At 43.1% G+C, this 16,773-nt stretch overlaps 1 protein-coding gene across 2 annotated transcripts in view; it reads left to right on the forward strand.

The window, feature by feature from the left end:
- The window catches only part of ANKRD33B (ankyrin repeat domain 33B), a 331,620-nt gene that overhangs the window by 82,378 nt on the left and 232,469 nt on the right, over positions 1-16,773 (forward strand). For both annotated transcript variants that reach the window (XM_056520141.1, XM_056520142.1), the window contains one exon: positions 8,294-8,867. In XM_056520141.1, coding sequence (XP_056376116.1) covers positions 8,298-8,867 — 570 coding nt within the window. In that variant the 5' untranslated portion in view covers positions 8,294-8,297. The remainder of the gene's footprint in view (positions 1-8,293; positions 8,868-16,773) is intronic.

Here is a 16,773-nt window from a genome sequence, read left to right on the forward strand (position 1 = left end):
GCTTTATTACATCGAAAAACTAAGATCTGGTGGAACCGGGCCTCATTACAACAGTATTTGGTGAACGGACTTGTCCCTCGAGGTCTAAGGATACATACTTTTCCCTCTTACGGTCTTGAGGACACACTGTTCACCCAACAATGGGAGGAAACTTGTCATAAGAGTTCAACTACATTTATTCAATTGATCCTCGAATTGAACACGCGGAGTTTGGACATCATTAGAGGTGAGATAGAGACTCAATTGAAACAACTTACCGATTTGTTAAACCCTCAGGATAGCGAAAATTTCCAGAAGGAAATGAACGAGAATTTGATAACATGGGAGAAACAAATACAGGAGGTTAAATCCAAAAAATTTCAGAGGGATGTTAACGATTACCAAAGCCAGCGTGTTTACAGATGGAAATTTACTAAACGTACAGATACCATCCAGGGTGGAAGATCCAGAAGCACCTCTGTTTCCTCAAGGGCATCATCGGAGGCAGCATCCGATAATTCATCGGTGAGATCGGGTCCCTCTGTATCTAGACCTCGATTCCAGAAATGGAATCATGAATCATACCAAGGGCCTGCGACCAGGAGACGCATGAATAGATCCCATCAGCAAGATAATCAACGTCATGCTCTTAAGGTAATTAATTTATCTAATGTCATTCTCACTGATATACAGACCAATGTACTTAGTCGTGGCCTTTCATTCTCACCTACTTCCAGCGCTGACCAGTTCGAGATCATTAAGGACATACATTTATTTGCAAGAAAATTGAACTATAAGAAGATTTTTCATCACCAAACCGATGCATCTTTCTGTACGACTAGAGACGAGATGATGGCATTACAGGCACTTGAGGAACTAACGGAGGAAGTGGCTCCAACTATTAAGGATTGGTTTCCTAAGTCACTTCTCCCAAAATCACGTAAGTTTCCTCCTATCTCTACATCACCCAATGTGGATTTGTTCGTACAATTGGTTTCAAGAGATTTGGAGGCATTATCCCCTAAAGGGGGCTTTAATAACTGCCCTAGAGCTGAACGGCTAGCTATTGAACAATTGAAAAGTATTAAAGATGTTGTAATCAAGCCCTCCGATAAGGGGGGCAATATTGTCATCTGGCCATCCGCATTATATGAAAAGGAGGCTTATAGACAACTGAGAGATACTAGCTGCTACCAACGTCTAACCTTCAACCCTCTGACTAAATTTAAAGGTGAACTATCATCCTTACTTTCCCAGGCGGTCTGTGACGGCATCATCTCAACAAAAGAAAGGAATTGTTTACTCATTGAGAATCCCACTATTTCAACATTTTACTTACTTCCTAAAGTTCACAAACAAGCCTCCACACCACCAGGTAGGCCCATTGTCTCGGGCTGTAATAGCCTGTGCGAACCCATCTGTAAACTATTGGATTACAATCTAAAAAATATTGTTGAGACCTTACCTTCTTTTTTGAAGGACACAACAGATGCTCTTCGCAGGATGGAATTATTACATCTGGATTCTGATATGTGGATCGTTACCTGTGACGTGGAATCCCTGTATACATCTATACATCACGAGGATGGCCTCAGAGCTACACAGGTGTTCCTGCTCATGTCCGGAATGGATGAAAATCAAGGTGAGTTCCTATTGAAATTACTAAGATTTGCCCTGACCCACAACTTCTTCTTATTTAAAGAGAAGTTCTACCTACAAATGCGTGGCACCGCTATGGGCGCGGCCTGTGCGCCCGCCTATGCCAACTTGTTTCTCGGAGCATGGGAAAGGAGCATATTTCTTACCGATCCACCCCCTCTTATCCATAGGGTCGAAGCATGGGCCAGGTATATTGATGACGTGATCTTCATCTGGAAAGGAACCGAGGACGAATTGAGAACATTCATGAGCCACCTTAACTCAAATGACTTAAACATCAAGTTGACATACAAGGTAGGTCGCCACAAGATGGACTTCTTGGATGTCTCGTTTTCAGTTGATGAAGACGGATTGGTTCAGTCGGACCTCTTTAGGAAACCAACTGCCACCAATTCTCTCCTTCACGCAGAATCATCGCACCCTCGTAGTCTCATCAGAGGGATCCCTATGGGACAATTTTTGAGACTAAGGAGAATCTGTTCAACAGATGAGGGATTCGAAGCAAGGGCATGTGAACTCTGGGAGCGATTCCGAGAACGGGGGGTACCAGGAAAATTGGATCTTGAGGGCATATCTAAGGGCCAAACATACTAAACGCGAGAGTCTTCTGCAATCGAAACCTAAGGAAGATGGTGATAACCAGGTGAGGCTCATCACAACCTATCATAGCCAGATACCACAAGTACGGGACATTTTGGCCAAGTATTGGCAAATCCTTACATTGGATCCGATTTTACAATTATATATTTCTGAGCATCCATCCCTTACTTTTCGTAGGTCCCCGAATTTGAAGGATATTTTGGTGACTAGTCATTATAGGCAGAAGACGCCCTCACCATTTCCTGTTAAGAAACAAAAGTGGGGGTGTTATCCATGTGGCAACTGTGTGGCATGCCCCAACATTTGTAGAGATACAGAGTTTCGGAATTCAGATGGAACTAGGAGTTTTAAAATTACCCATCACATCTCATGTAATACGATCGGTGTGATCTATCATGCTACCTGCCCCTGTGGTTCTATCTATATAGGGATGACGACGAGAGAGTTGAAGAAAAGAACAAGGGAACACGTCTTGAGTATATTGGCGGCAAACGAAGAATCGTATCTACGAAAGCTTACAACAGTTCCGCGACATTTCAAGCTCCACCACAATTGCGACCCTCGAGGTCTGATGGTAAGGGGCATTGATCACATTTTTATTGGGAGTAGAGGAGGTAATTGGAAGATCAAATTAGCCCAACTAGAAATGAGATGGATTCATCGCCTCAAAACCATCTACCCCCACGGCCTTAACGATTATGTTAGTTTTGCACCATTTTTATAGTTTGGATTTCGTGTTAGTTCTCGGTTAGGTGTCTCTTTTTGGTTAGTTGATTTTATTATTGGTTCTTTTAATTGATTTTAATCACATTTTTCTTTCTCTCTTTTTTCTTTCTTCTTTCCCTTCTTTTCTTTGTCTTTTTAGGTTTGGGAGCTATTCCGTGTCTACATGCCAATTTAAAGTTGTACTCTATGGATTAGGTCATTGTTCATGCACCTTATCTGGGGACAGTTCTACCCTGTCGCCTGGGGTCATACTCACACCCTTTTAATTGTACAAGTAACACATATGCACTTTAAAATATTTAATTGTTCATGGTCTTTTTTATAATATTATGTATCTAATTATATATTTCTTAATAACAGTGTTTAATGATTTGTTTTTACTAGTATAGTTACGTTCCATCACTTCTATCTTCATACACTTTTTCTACACTTTTTTTGATCACATTGATCAAATACTATTAGGTTTCATCACTATTAACATACACTTTTTATATATTTTACTCACATTTTGTTATAAACCTCCACTGATATTCACGTTGATTTTAGCCTTTTATTATTAATTTTTGTCACTATGTCTATATATAATAATATTTATTATGAATTGTACATCACGAACTATTACCACCATGCATTATTTTAATTTTTTACTTTTTTCCACAGTTTTCTATCACGTTTTCACTTTTTTGTGGTGGAGGGTAAGTTTTTTGTTTGCACGGTTTATCACTGTGGTGTTTTATGTTGTATGTTTTGTATGTCTGTCCTATATGTAATGTTGTGCCGGCTTGTACTGCCCGAGTGTTGTCATGGGCTTTTTACTCTTATGTTTATATCGATCACTAAGGGGCGGGACTTGATCGCATCGCATTACTTGCGATCATGTGACCAAGCTCAGTCTCGATCTGATCCCCTGGTCCTATTCTGATTCCCCGATGTCATGTGACATCTCCAGACCTCGTTCTGATGCAGCATTCCTCTCTATCTCTTTTCGATCCGGCGCTGGGGGATCACATGACTTAGTGTCACGTGATACCTCCAGACCTCGTTGTGATCCTCTTCCCCATTTCCGGATCTCACTGACCGGGACTCATACTATGCGCGCGGCACTGACGGAGTATGACCAACCAATAAGGTATCGCATAAGATATATAGTAGAACGCATGACTGTGACACTAATAATTCTCACCTGTATCCTGGCCTCCTTTTTTGTTATGGTGCCACGGATTGGCTCCCTCTATCTATTTATACATCACTTCCTCTGACCTGAGACACGCCCCCTGACGAAGCGGCAAGCGAAAACGCGTTCGGGGTAGGTGAGCTGTCCCAGGATAGGGTGCATGACCGTAATCTGTTTGCTTTTTCTATTCTTTTGTTTACCCTGCCCTTCCTCTCTTTGTATTCGATTCTTGTTTCTCATAGTCTCATTTCTTATACATGTTATGTATTTGCATATTGTCATATTCCATATGGTACGCCACCATTTTGAATGAGACCTTTTGTATTTTGTACATTCTGTTTAGTCATACGGGACATTCTCATCATTCTTTTGCAGTGTGTGCTGCATGACCACCGATCTATTGTTGTTATGTAATTTTTTAACACAAGTTTTTATTGTTCTTTCAATAAAGTATATGAATTTTGTCCATATTTGGCCTCATTGTTTTTGGTGAGAGTATGTTATAGTGGCCTATGGTACTATTACTTAGTTAGTTTGGCTAACAACCCCCAGCATGTCTAGACAGCTTTTGGCTATTTGACCATGCTGGGAGCTGTGGTTTTCAACAGCTGGATGCACGGAGGCAGTGAAGGGGTCCAAATATACACTCACAGGACAATCTTTGTATGTCACAACAGAGCAGGTATATTTACCCTCCCCTGGCTCTCCACAGTCCGGCCCGGCTGTATGAGTCAGATACACCTGGACCTAGGCAGGGTACTTTGTAGAATATGTGCAATGTACGACTGACCTACTAGGGACCTGACAGGAATGCATGACACATTAACAAACTGTTGGCATTATTACTAACCTAGGATTTGGTACTCTATCATTGAGCATTTGCCCCCTAGTCAGTTAGCCAATTATACCTAGTGAGTAAGTCTTAGCTGGAGGGTTTAATAGCTATAACAAGGGAGATTCCAATGCAGGGCTGTCCTTTTTAGGATGATAACTGCCTAGGTCTGAGTGTATCTAGGGCTAGCGTAGGGGCTAAGTAGGTCCCCACTACCGCTGTCACTGCTGTCGTTCCTTCCTGCATCACTCCCTGACCCACATGGATTAGGGCCAGAGTAAGTCTAGGCTGAAAGTGTTAGTGTAGTTCATAATAAAATGTCTGTGTGAGATGGGGGTCTCACAATTCTTCTGTGATTTTTGCCCCAATAATAATTTTTAATAGTATATAAAATGACTCAGGTTTCAGGATTTCCCAGGTTGCAGTGCGTTGAGACGGGTCATCACTAGTAAGGTGATCAGAGGGAGCCTGTCCTGCTTCAATTGGTGGAGCAACCGCTGAGTGGGAGAGAGGTAATTTTGCAACAGCTGTAGGCACCCTGGTTAGGAAACACTGGTCTTTTGAATGGAATGCAGCTCATTTTGTATCAATGGGGGGGGGGGGGGGGTGGCTGATGTGTGGGAGGGAGAAAAGTGACCATGGGCTATGTAGTTTAACCTCTTAAGGACCCAGGACGTATGGGTATGTCCTGGGTCCTGGTCCTGCGATATAACGCGGGGTCACACGGTGACCCCGCATCATATCGCGGCGGGCCCGGCGTCATAGTGAAGCCGGGACCCGCCTCTAATAGCGCACGGCACTGATCGTTGTGCCGCGCGCTATTAACCCTTTAGCCGCTCGCTCAAAGCTGAGCCGCGCAGCTAAAAACGAAAGTGAAAGTTGCCGGTTAGCTCAGGGAGCTGTTCGGGATCGCCGCGGTATAATCGCGGCATCCTGAACAGCTGTAGCACAGGAGGAGGTCTTCTTACCTTCTCCTGTGCTGTCCGATCGCCGAATGAATGCTTCAAGCCTGAGATCCAGGCTTGAGCATTCAATCACCGAAAACACTGATTGATCCATTCCTATGTAGGATCAATCAATGTTAAAGATCAGTTAATGCAATGTTATAGCCCCCTATAGGAGCTATAATATTGCATAAGAAAAGTGTAAAAAAATCATTAACCCTTTCAATTATCCCTTCCCCTAATAAAAGTTTGAATCACCCGGCATTTCCAAGAATAAAAAAAAACATTATGTAAATAATAATAAAAATAAACATATGTGGTATTGCCGCGTGCGGAAATGTCCGAATGAAAAAAATATACTGCTTTTTAAACCGCTCGTTTAATGGCGTACGCGCAAAAAAATTCCAAAGTCCAAAATAGCGCATTTTTGATCACTTTTTATACCACAAAAAAGTGAATAAAAAGTGATCAAAAAGTCTGATCAGAACAAAAATGATACTGCTAAAAACTTCAGATGACGGCGCAAAAAATGAGCCCTCGTAGCGCCCTGAACACAGAAAAATAAAAAAGTTATAGGGGTCAGAAGATGACCATTTTAAACGTATAAATTTTCCTGCATGTATTCATGATTTTTTTCTGAAGTGATACAAAATCAAACCTATATAAGTAGGGTATCATTTTAACCGTATGGACCTACAGAATAAAGATAAGGTATCATTTTTGCTAAAAAATGTACTGCGTAAAAACGGAAGCCCCCAAAACTTACAAAATAGTGTTTTTTCATAAATTTTGTCGCACATTGATTTTTTTTCCCGTTTCACCGTAGATTTTTGGGTAAAATGACTAATGTCATTACAAAGTAGAATTAGTGACGCAAAAAATAAGCCATCATATAGAATTTTAGGTGAAAATTTTTAAGAGTTATGATTTTTTAAAGTTAAGGAGGAAAAATTGAAAATGAAAAAACGGAAAAAGCCCGGGTCCTTAAGGGGTTAAGAGACTGAACTCCAATAGGAAATACCCAGTTCACAAAAAAATAGCCACAGTGTTATAGTAATCTCACAACATAGCCATTTAGCCCCAAGACAAGCACAGATGCTTCTTAAGCATGTCCATTACTGGCTGCCAGGTATGTACTAAAATCACCTTATGGTGGATAACCCCTTAAATATATCTAATCAATGTAAAAACAAGCTTTATTAATAACTGATAAATTTCACAAGCTTTGTAAAGGAAGTAGGTAGCTAGTTTGAAATGAAAAACTTAAAGACATCCTGCAGATGATGTATTTGTCAAATTACAACCCATGTATTTATAAAATATTTAATGGAATATACTTAAACAACTTTAAATGTCGAAATCAATTTCATTTTTTTAAATCTTTTCATTCATAACTTAAATTACACATAACTTAATAATTAAATGATATTGTTTATACAAATTACATATTGTATTACATATTGTTATGCAAAAGGTAAAAATCACAATGTAAAATAATATGATTATAATCTATACAAAACATATTGCACTACAATTAATTTACATTATTGCCACATGACAGTGAATAACAGTATTAAAATAATAGTTATGTGTCAGTAGAAAACAGAATTATCAAATATGAAACAATAAAAATTCTCACCTGCTAGTTTTGCATGCTTTTGTATTTGCTCTGCGGACCTAACATCAACAGATGCTCCTCTCCCATTTAAATCTCTTTTAAAATGTGCTCTGATGTCAACACACTAAGCTGGATTCTGAATCTTCTCAGAAATGATGATCGGATTAAGGAGCTGGACTTCTCCAAATGTCTTTTCCCCATTCAAGGCAAAGGCTAAGGACCTGCTACATGTTATATTTTTTCCTTATAAAAGTATTTACATATAAACCTTTACCTAAAAGAAATGTGGATATATTTTAGGAAACTCGCTTTAAGCTTTTAATACAATGGTGTCATACTGAGAGGGTGCATCATATTCCATTCCTGAAAGTAAGTATAAGAACTGGTGTATGGTTATTTTATTTATTTACTTTAATTTATTTTCAGAACAGCTATACAAAACTTTTGCATCTAACAAATGTAATTATATATATATATATATATATATATATATATATATATATATATACAAATGTTACTTTTACGAGCATTTTAGAATACAAATTTGCAAATACTTTTTGACATTTGTGGGAAATTACATGTTGGAGTTTGTGAATCATTTGTTAAGCAGTATTTTTTATTATAGCTTATTGAGATCATTAAGGACGACTAATTGTTACAGAGTAAAAAAAAGAGCAACCCCCCAAAAAAAACAACATATATTTAATGTTATATAGCGTTGAATTGTTTTTAACTAACTGATTGTCATTCTTTGTCTTAAGATAAATGGTTCTTATATCTGGGACACAGAAAATTGAGGGAGAAGCAAAGACAGGAAAACAAAAGTCAGAAGTGCCTACAATTGAAGAAGAGAACAATTCCATTGACCTAGCAAAGCAAAAAAGTGAACTGGAGGTAAATGACGAAAATGTTAAGAAAGAAGAAGATGGTCTTATATGGCAGGGCACCGGGGACCCTTTACCACAGCTTCTTGCAGTTGTTCCAACCTTGGATCATTCTAGTTCCCCATCCATGTCAAAATTAATTACAGATGAAGAATATGAAGAATACGATGATTTTTCTGATGTTCGCAGCATTGCTTCAGATGACTCTTTCTATCCACCAGATCTTGAGACTCATGGCTACTGGCAGCATAGTGAAGAAAATGAAGAAGGGGGCCAATTTACAAATGGAGAACTTGACAGTGATAGTTATAATAGTTTAGAAAGTCTAGCAAGTCCTGAACCGCTTACTCTGTTTAAAGCATGCAATAGCAATAATGTAATTATTTTAAAAGCTCTCATGCGTCAAGGCTTGACAAAGGAAGAGGTTTGTGAGACAGACAAAAACAACAGGGTAAGTCTAATCTTATATTTTCAGTATCTGGCCTTGATCAGTTAAAAAAGTGATATGTCCCCTTTAGGTTTGGGGAAAATGCAGTAGCCTTCATTCAGTTGTTATGAATTGTACAAATATGTAATCCATAAGATTTCACACAGTCTTAAAAGGAACTTGAACTTATCCATATTATGTTTCATTGCATATATAAGTAAGTCAAAAGGAATTGTATTAAACTAACAAATACTTCATAACATATTTGCATTAATCTGCTAAATATTTTATACCTAGCATCATTGCTTATTTAATATATCATCTTGGGCACATCTATTAAAGGTAAAAATTTGCTAAACCATTTTTTACATTGTGTGCTCTAAAAAAAACAACAAAATAAAGTAATGCATACTCACCTCCCTCATCCCTGCTGTTACAACTGTTTATATTCAGGAAATGCCCACTTAACCAATCATTGTCTAAAACAGGTCACTGCTATAGTTGAGTAGATACTGTCAGAGAACTTTATTGACATAGTTATAGATCGTTATATAGAGAATAATAAAAGTCTGATATTCCATGCCCAAAGTCTGAAGTACTATGAAAAATAATTCACTGCACTCTAACCCTTTAGGCTGCATTCTAACATAAAGTAATGTTTCTAATGCAAGTTCAGGACAAATTCATCTTCCACAGCAACATCTCCACTTGTTACGGGTTGTAACACACATTGCAGATACTCTGTGGATTTTCTGTAGCAGAAAATGTCCCATAGACAGAAGTGGATCCAGCTAGAAGGAGGAAGTTTTAGCACTGTCTCATATTTCCCCTTCCAGTTGGATCTGTTTCTGCCTTTGTCACATTTTCTGCTACAGAAAATCTATAGATTGTCCGCAACAAATGTTTATAACCTACATTTAGCTATGGATTACAAACTAGATTACAAACTAGTTTCTGAACTAACATGAAAAAATGTAGTCGCTGGTGATGTTTCCTGTGAATATAATAGCAATATTATTTTTTTTATTAACTTGGTAAGGTTTGTCTCTTTGCGGATGAAACAAAAATTTGTAGCAGGGGGATTCATCAAAACCTGTGCTGAGGAAAAGTTGATCAGATTACTTCTTTCATTTTTGAAAAGGACTCAAAATTAAAAGAAGCAATCTGATTGGTTGCTATGGGCGACTGGTCAACTTTTCCTCTGCACAAGTCTTGATGAATCTCCCCCAATGTTCCTGGAGAAATACACCAAATGGAAATGGATTTAGGTAAACTAGAGGAATGGTCAGAACTCTGGCAATAAAAATTTTATGTGGATAAATGCAAGATAATGCACTTTCGGGGTAAAAACCCAAGGGCGAATATAGAATATATGAAACAGTCCAAACCTGAGTATCTGCAGAAAGGGATTTAGGGACTTAAAGGTAGGCAGACAATGTCATAGAGCTACAGGAAATGCTAGCAGAATGCTTGGGTGATTAGGGAAAGGTATTAGCAGTAGAAAGAGGAAAGTGCTCATGCCACTGTGCAGAGCACTGGTGAGACTTCACTTGGAGTATTGTGCACAGTACTGGAGGCTGTATCTCCAAAAAGATATAGATACTCTAGAGAGAGTTCAGAGAAGATCTACTAAACTAGTACATGGATTTGTCGTGTCCCACCGGGTGAATGGCAGGACTATGGGTGTTGTGGTGTGAGTGGAGGGATCTGATGTTATTAACCCCGGGGGTCGGATGGTATTAACCCCTATGTTCTCGTGACGCCAGTGTGGTTTTTGAGTTCCGGAACACCACATGCCCGGATTCTCTACTATCCCATGGGCTAGTAGTGAATAAAGAGTCCACAACCAGTTATGGCCAAACAGAGGCTTTACTGAATAGAAGACAGGTGTAAGTATCTTCACAGCTAAGGCCAGATTTCCCAGAGAGTTGGCCAGTACCCAGAGGACCTCACAGCTTGCTGGACCAATACTTGTAATTAACTTGACTTGACTATGTGCAGGACTTGACTAATTGTTGTGACAGCAAACATAAACTTGTAGACTTACTGGAGAGACTTGTAGCTTTTGGGGTACTCCAGATGCTGAACACTTTTTTTGAGATCTCTGGTACTTACTTCAGCAAAGACTTTGGTGGTACAGCTAAGAGCACTTAGCTCAAAGAGAGAATTGCAAATAGCCTGAATTGCAAATGGCCACTGTTACGCCTAGCGCTCCGGGTCCCCGCTCCTCCCCGGAGCGCTCACGGCGTCTTTCTCCCTGCAGCGCCCCGGTCAGTCCCGCTGACCGGGAGCGCTGCACTGTCTTGGCCGTTGGGGATGCGATTCGCACAGCGGGACGCGCCCGCTCGCGAATCGCATCCCAGGTCACTTACCCGTCCCGGTCCCCTGCTGTCATGTGCTGGCGCGCGCGGCTCCGCTCTCTAGGGCGCGCGCGCGCCAGCTCTCTGAGACTTAAAGGGCCAGTGCACCAATGATTGGTGCCTGGCCCAATTAGCTTAATTGGCTTCCACCTGCTCCCTGGCTATATCTGATCTCCTCCCATGCACTCCCTTGCCGGATCTTGTTGCCTTGTGCCAGTGAAAGCGTTTAGTGTGTCCAAAGCCTGTGTACCTGAACTTCTGCTACCCATCCTGACTACGAACCTTGCCGCCTGCCCCCGACCTTCTGCTACGTCTGACCTTGCCTCTGCCTAGTCCTTCTGTCCCACGCCTTCTCAGCAGTCAGCGAGGTAGAGCCGTTGCTAGTGGATACGACCTGGTTGCTACTGCCGCAGCAAGACCATCCCGCTTTGCGGCGGGCTCTGGTGAAAACCAGTAGCCTCTTAGAACCGGTCCACTAGCACGGTCCACGCCAATCCCTCGCTGACACAGAGGATCCACTACCTGGAAGCCGAATCGTGACAGTAGATCCGGCCATGGATCCCGCTGAGGTGCCGCTGCCAAGTCTCGCTGATCTTCCCACGGTGGTCGCTCAGCAATCGCAGCAGATTGCCCAACAAGGACAGCAGCTGTCGCAGTTGACCGCCATGTTACAGCAACTTCTGCCTCTGCTACAGCAGCAACCATCTCCTCCGCCAGCTCCTGCACCTCCTCCGCAGCGAGTGGCCGCTCCTAACCTCCGCTTGTCCCTGCCGGACAAATTTGATGGGGACTCTAAACTCTGCCGTGGATTTTTGTCTCAGTGTTCCCTGCATATGGAGATGTTGTCGGACTTGTTTCCTTCAGAACGGTCTAAGGTGGCGTTCGTAGTAAGCCTTCTTTCAGGAAAGGCCTTGTCTTGGGCCACACCGCTCTGGGACCGCAATGATCCTGCCACAGCCACAGTCCAGGCCTTCTTCACTGAACTCCGGAGTGTCTTCGAGGAGCCAGCCCGAGCTTCTTCTGCCGAGACTGCCCTGTTGAACCTGGTCCAGGGTAATTCTTCAGTGGGCGAGTACGCCATCCAATTTCGTACTCTTGCTTCCGAGTTATCATGGAATAACGAGGCTCTCTGCACGACCTTTAAAAAAGGCCTATCCAGTCGCATCAAGGATGTGCTGGCCGCACGAGAGATTCCTGCCAATCTGCAAGAACTCATCCATCTAGCTACCCGCATTGACATGCGTTTTTCTGAGCGACACCAAGAGCTCCGCCAGGAAAAAGACTTAGATCTCTGGGCACCTCTCCCACAGTATCCGTTGCAATCTACGCCTGGGCCTCCCGCCGAGGAGGCCATGCAAGTGGATAAGTCTCGCCTGACCCAGGAAGAGAGGAATCGCCGTAGGGAAGAAAATCTCTGTCTTTACTGTGCCAGTACCGAGCATTTCTTGGTGGATTGCCCTATCCGTCCTCCACGCCTGGGAAACGCACGCACGCACCCAGCTCACGTGGGTGTGGCGTCTCTTGGTTCCAAGTCTGCTCCTCCACGTCTCACGGTACCCGTGCGGATTTCTTCTTCAGCCAACTCCTCCCTCTCAGCCGTGGCCTGCTTGGACTCCGGTGCCTCTGGAAATTTTATTTTGGAGTCGTTTGTTAATAAATTCAGCATCCCGGTGACCCGTCTCGTCAAGCCGCTCTACATTTCCGCGGTCAACGGAGCCAGATTGGACTGCACCGTGCGTTACCGCACAGAGTACCTCCTCATGTCTATTGGACCCCACCTTGAGAGGATTGAGTTCTTCATTCTCCCCAACTGTACCTCTGAGGTCCTCCTCGGTCTGCCTTGGCTCCGGCTTCATTCCCCCACCATTGATTGGACCACCGGGGAGATCAGGAACTGGGACTCTGCCTGCCACAGGAAGTGCCTCTCCCCCCCTCCCAGTCCCGTCAGGCAAGCCTCTGTGCCTCCCCATGGCCCCCGTCCTGGTGTCACACTGCCCCGTGCCAGGCCTCGCCCTCTGCCCTCCCTCCCCATTCCCACTCCTGCTGTACTGCCTGCCGTTGAGGAAACCCTCCATTCTTTCCCGGTGTCCTCATCCCAGGGGAGGCAGTTACCGGACAAAGAGAAGGGGAGACCTAAGGGGGGGGGGTACTGTTACGCCTAGCGCTCCGGGTCCCCGCTCCTCCCCGGAGCGCTCACGGCGTCTTTCTCCCTGCAGCGCCCCGGTCAGTCCCGCTGACCGGGAGGGCTGCACTGTCTTGGCCGTTGGGGATGCGATTCGCACAGCGGGACGCGCCCGCTCGCGAATCGCATCCCAGGTCACTTACCCGTCCCGGTCCCCTGCTGTCATGTGCTGGCGCGCGCGGCTCCGCTCTCTAGGGCGCGCGCGCGCCAGCTCTCTGAGACTTAAAGGGCCAGTGCACCAATGATTGGTGCCTGGCCCAATTAGCTTAATTGGCTTCCACCTGCTCCCTGGCTATATCTGATCTCCTCCCATGCACTCCCTTGCCGGATCTTGTTGCCTTGTGCCAGTGAAAGCGTTTAGTGTGTCCAAAGCCTGTGTACCTGAACTTCTGCTACCCATCCTGACTACGAACCTTGCCGCCTGCCCCCGACCTTCTGCTACGTCTGACCTTGCCTCTGCCTAGTCCTTCTGTCCCACGCCTTCTCAGCAGTCAGCGAGGTAGAGCCGTTGCTAGTGGATACGACCTGGTTGCTACTGCCGCAGCAAGACCATCCCGCTTTGCGGCGGGCTCTGGTGAAAACCAGTAGCCTCTTAGAACCGGTCCACTAGCACGGTCCACGCCAATCCCTCGCTGACACAGAGGATCCACTACCTGGAAGCCGAATCGTGACAGCCACCCCTTTATATAGTGGGGGGCTGGACTAAAGCCCATTGGTCAAGCTGTGGGTCATAGGTTAAAGCTGGTGCTCTCTCGGAGTACATGTGACAACAGATCATGTGACTTAACATAACATGTGACCAACTTACATACAGGTCCTTTAGACCTCCCACAGGTCCTTGAGACTATCTAGACATAGGATCCTGTCTATACATTAAAGGGACATACACACATTTATTAAACCAACAGGAGAACAAGGGGAGACCCTGCAGGAGAGCCCCCAGGTCACTGAGGGACTCAACCTGACAGGGCCAAAAGGTAGTACAGGACCATGTACCTGTACTGGGACATCACAAACCCCCTTGCTTAACATAAGTCATCCTCGACGTAAGGTTCCGTAAGGCTTGAAGAACGAAGTGGCTGCGGGGCCATATGCAGTCCTGAGGCATTTTATGCACTAATGTCCATTTCAGGCTGGTGAAATAACGGATAACATTAGAGTCTTTGTATAATAGTCCATACGCTCTATTTGAGATTGAACTGGATTGGTAGATATATATAACATGTACATATATACATTTACTCATAAGGACCTTTTCTATGCACTTAACAACTGGACTTGCATTTTATAATTGGGCTATGCATGTTATAATTAACTATACACACCTGACTTTTTTTTGACTATGGATATAATACGCTATGCATTTACTGACTTGCATAACTGTTAATTGTACATGACTAGACATTATTTACTAGACATTACATACAAGACTAGACTTAAAACTGTAGACTTATAGTTGCAGATTGGGTTGCCGGAGGTTCTCTGCCCAATGCCTTGGCTACTGGGATCCCTTGGCAAAAAACACATCTCTCCAGAACTCTATTTTTACTTGTTACTCTAGACATATCCATGCTAGACAATTAGTATAGATAACATTTTGACATTCACGTTATCTTTACTAAATATGTGCTTTAGGTTATTTTTAGGAATACTTACTGGCCAGGAAGGTATCCTTTGCACGAACATAATGATATACAATCATTAGACACATTTGACATGTTACTTTTAGTAGTCTGGGGAATGTGAGTGATACAGTACTACTTTATGTGACTGAAGCATACTTGAGTTGTGTATACTGAACTATGTGTACATTAACTGTGTACACAACTATGTGTACTGTAGTATATTTACACATACTATTTACATTTGTTTGTACTAAATGCTGGTGATGAGGGTAATGTATGCTCCTCCGGACCGTGTCAGGATAAACCACTGTAAGGAGACAACCAAACATCATACATGACTGTACACAATGACTTTTGGTGTACAATTGTGGTGGCCACGGGTGAGGTCCGCAGCCACCGCTACGCTGGGGTTAGCTACTTGGTTCTTGGGGGTATTAACCCAGGGTCGGATGGTATTAACCCTTAATGTCACTTGACGCCACTGTAGTCATTGGTATCTCCCGGGGTATTACAGGTCCGGGGAACTCTGTCTCCCCACAGGCTAGCAAGGAAAGAATTGACTCCACACTAGGTTGCAGTTTAACGGAGGCTTTACTAACTTGAAGATAGGTGGTACAATCTTCACAGCGCTCAACCAAAGTCTCCCAAAGGGTTAACAGACAGTCTCTAGAGGACCACACAGCTTGCAGCGCCTGGACTTGATATTGCATATATGCTTGGCTCTTACGGCCGGACTAGGAGTTTTAGCTCTGCGCCATATTAGGCTTGAGATTAAAGTCACTTACTGAAGTGTCGGTAGATTTGCGGCTTTTCGCCGGAGGATAGTGACTTGTCCTTTAGGAATTCTCTGATCAAGGCTGAAGTAAAGGCTTGATATTTCTCCACTCTATACTCTGACTGAAATGAGTTGATGATTCTTCACTCTGAACTCAACTTCTCTCCTGAACTCCTGCACTCCACTCCACTCAGCTTCTCTCCACACTTGAACTCTGAACCCTTCTGAACTCTGCTCCTCAACTCCCCAGAAGTGCAGAACTCTCCAGAACTCCTCCTGAACTGAACTACACAGGAAATGCCACCCCTTTTGAAGAAAGGCTAAACTAAAGCCCATTGGCCAGGCAGCTGTGGATCATAGAGTTGTCTGTCTCTCCTTTGAGATTAACAATAAAGTTACATACAAGTAATAACATAATACCTTACACAAAAGTTTAGTCTAGCCCTCAGTCCTCCACTCTCACATACCCTGACTAGGCATGAGGTTGCTAGGTAACATACTTAAAGCTACAGATACCTAATAACAGATTATTAAGGTATAACAGTGCAAATACACATTAGAAATGGTTTATTCCCTGCAGGGGAGCCCCCAGGACACTGGAGGTCTCAATCTGACAGGGCCTACAATACCTTGACACAATGTACCTGTACTGGGACACCCCACAATAACTTTACACATTTTTACTTATCATTGACATTAACAACACATTGTAGGACCATAACATTAGGACTACGGCAATTCAGTGAACCTCCTTGACCATTTTTACTGAACTAAAATATATTACTTTAGAGTTCATGTACTGCTCAATTGTTCATGTACATTAGGAGTTCATTTGTTTTGTTCAGATCAATTAGGATCTCCTACCACAAGGAGTTTCTCAGCTAATGCTGGGCACATTACTTAATAGAATCTCCTACAGAAAGGAGTCTCTCGGCCAAAGCCGGGCACATGACTTACGAGATTGGTTACGTTACAAGTGAAAGAACTT

The sequence above is a fragment of the Hyla sarda genome, chromosome 5, assembly GCF_029499605.1.
Source record: "Hyla sarda isolate aHylSar1 chromosome 5, aHylSar1.hap1, whole genome shotgun sequence".
Taxonomy (NCBI): domain Eukaryota; kingdom Metazoa; phylum Chordata; class Amphibia; order Anura; family Hylidae; genus Hyla; species Hyla sarda.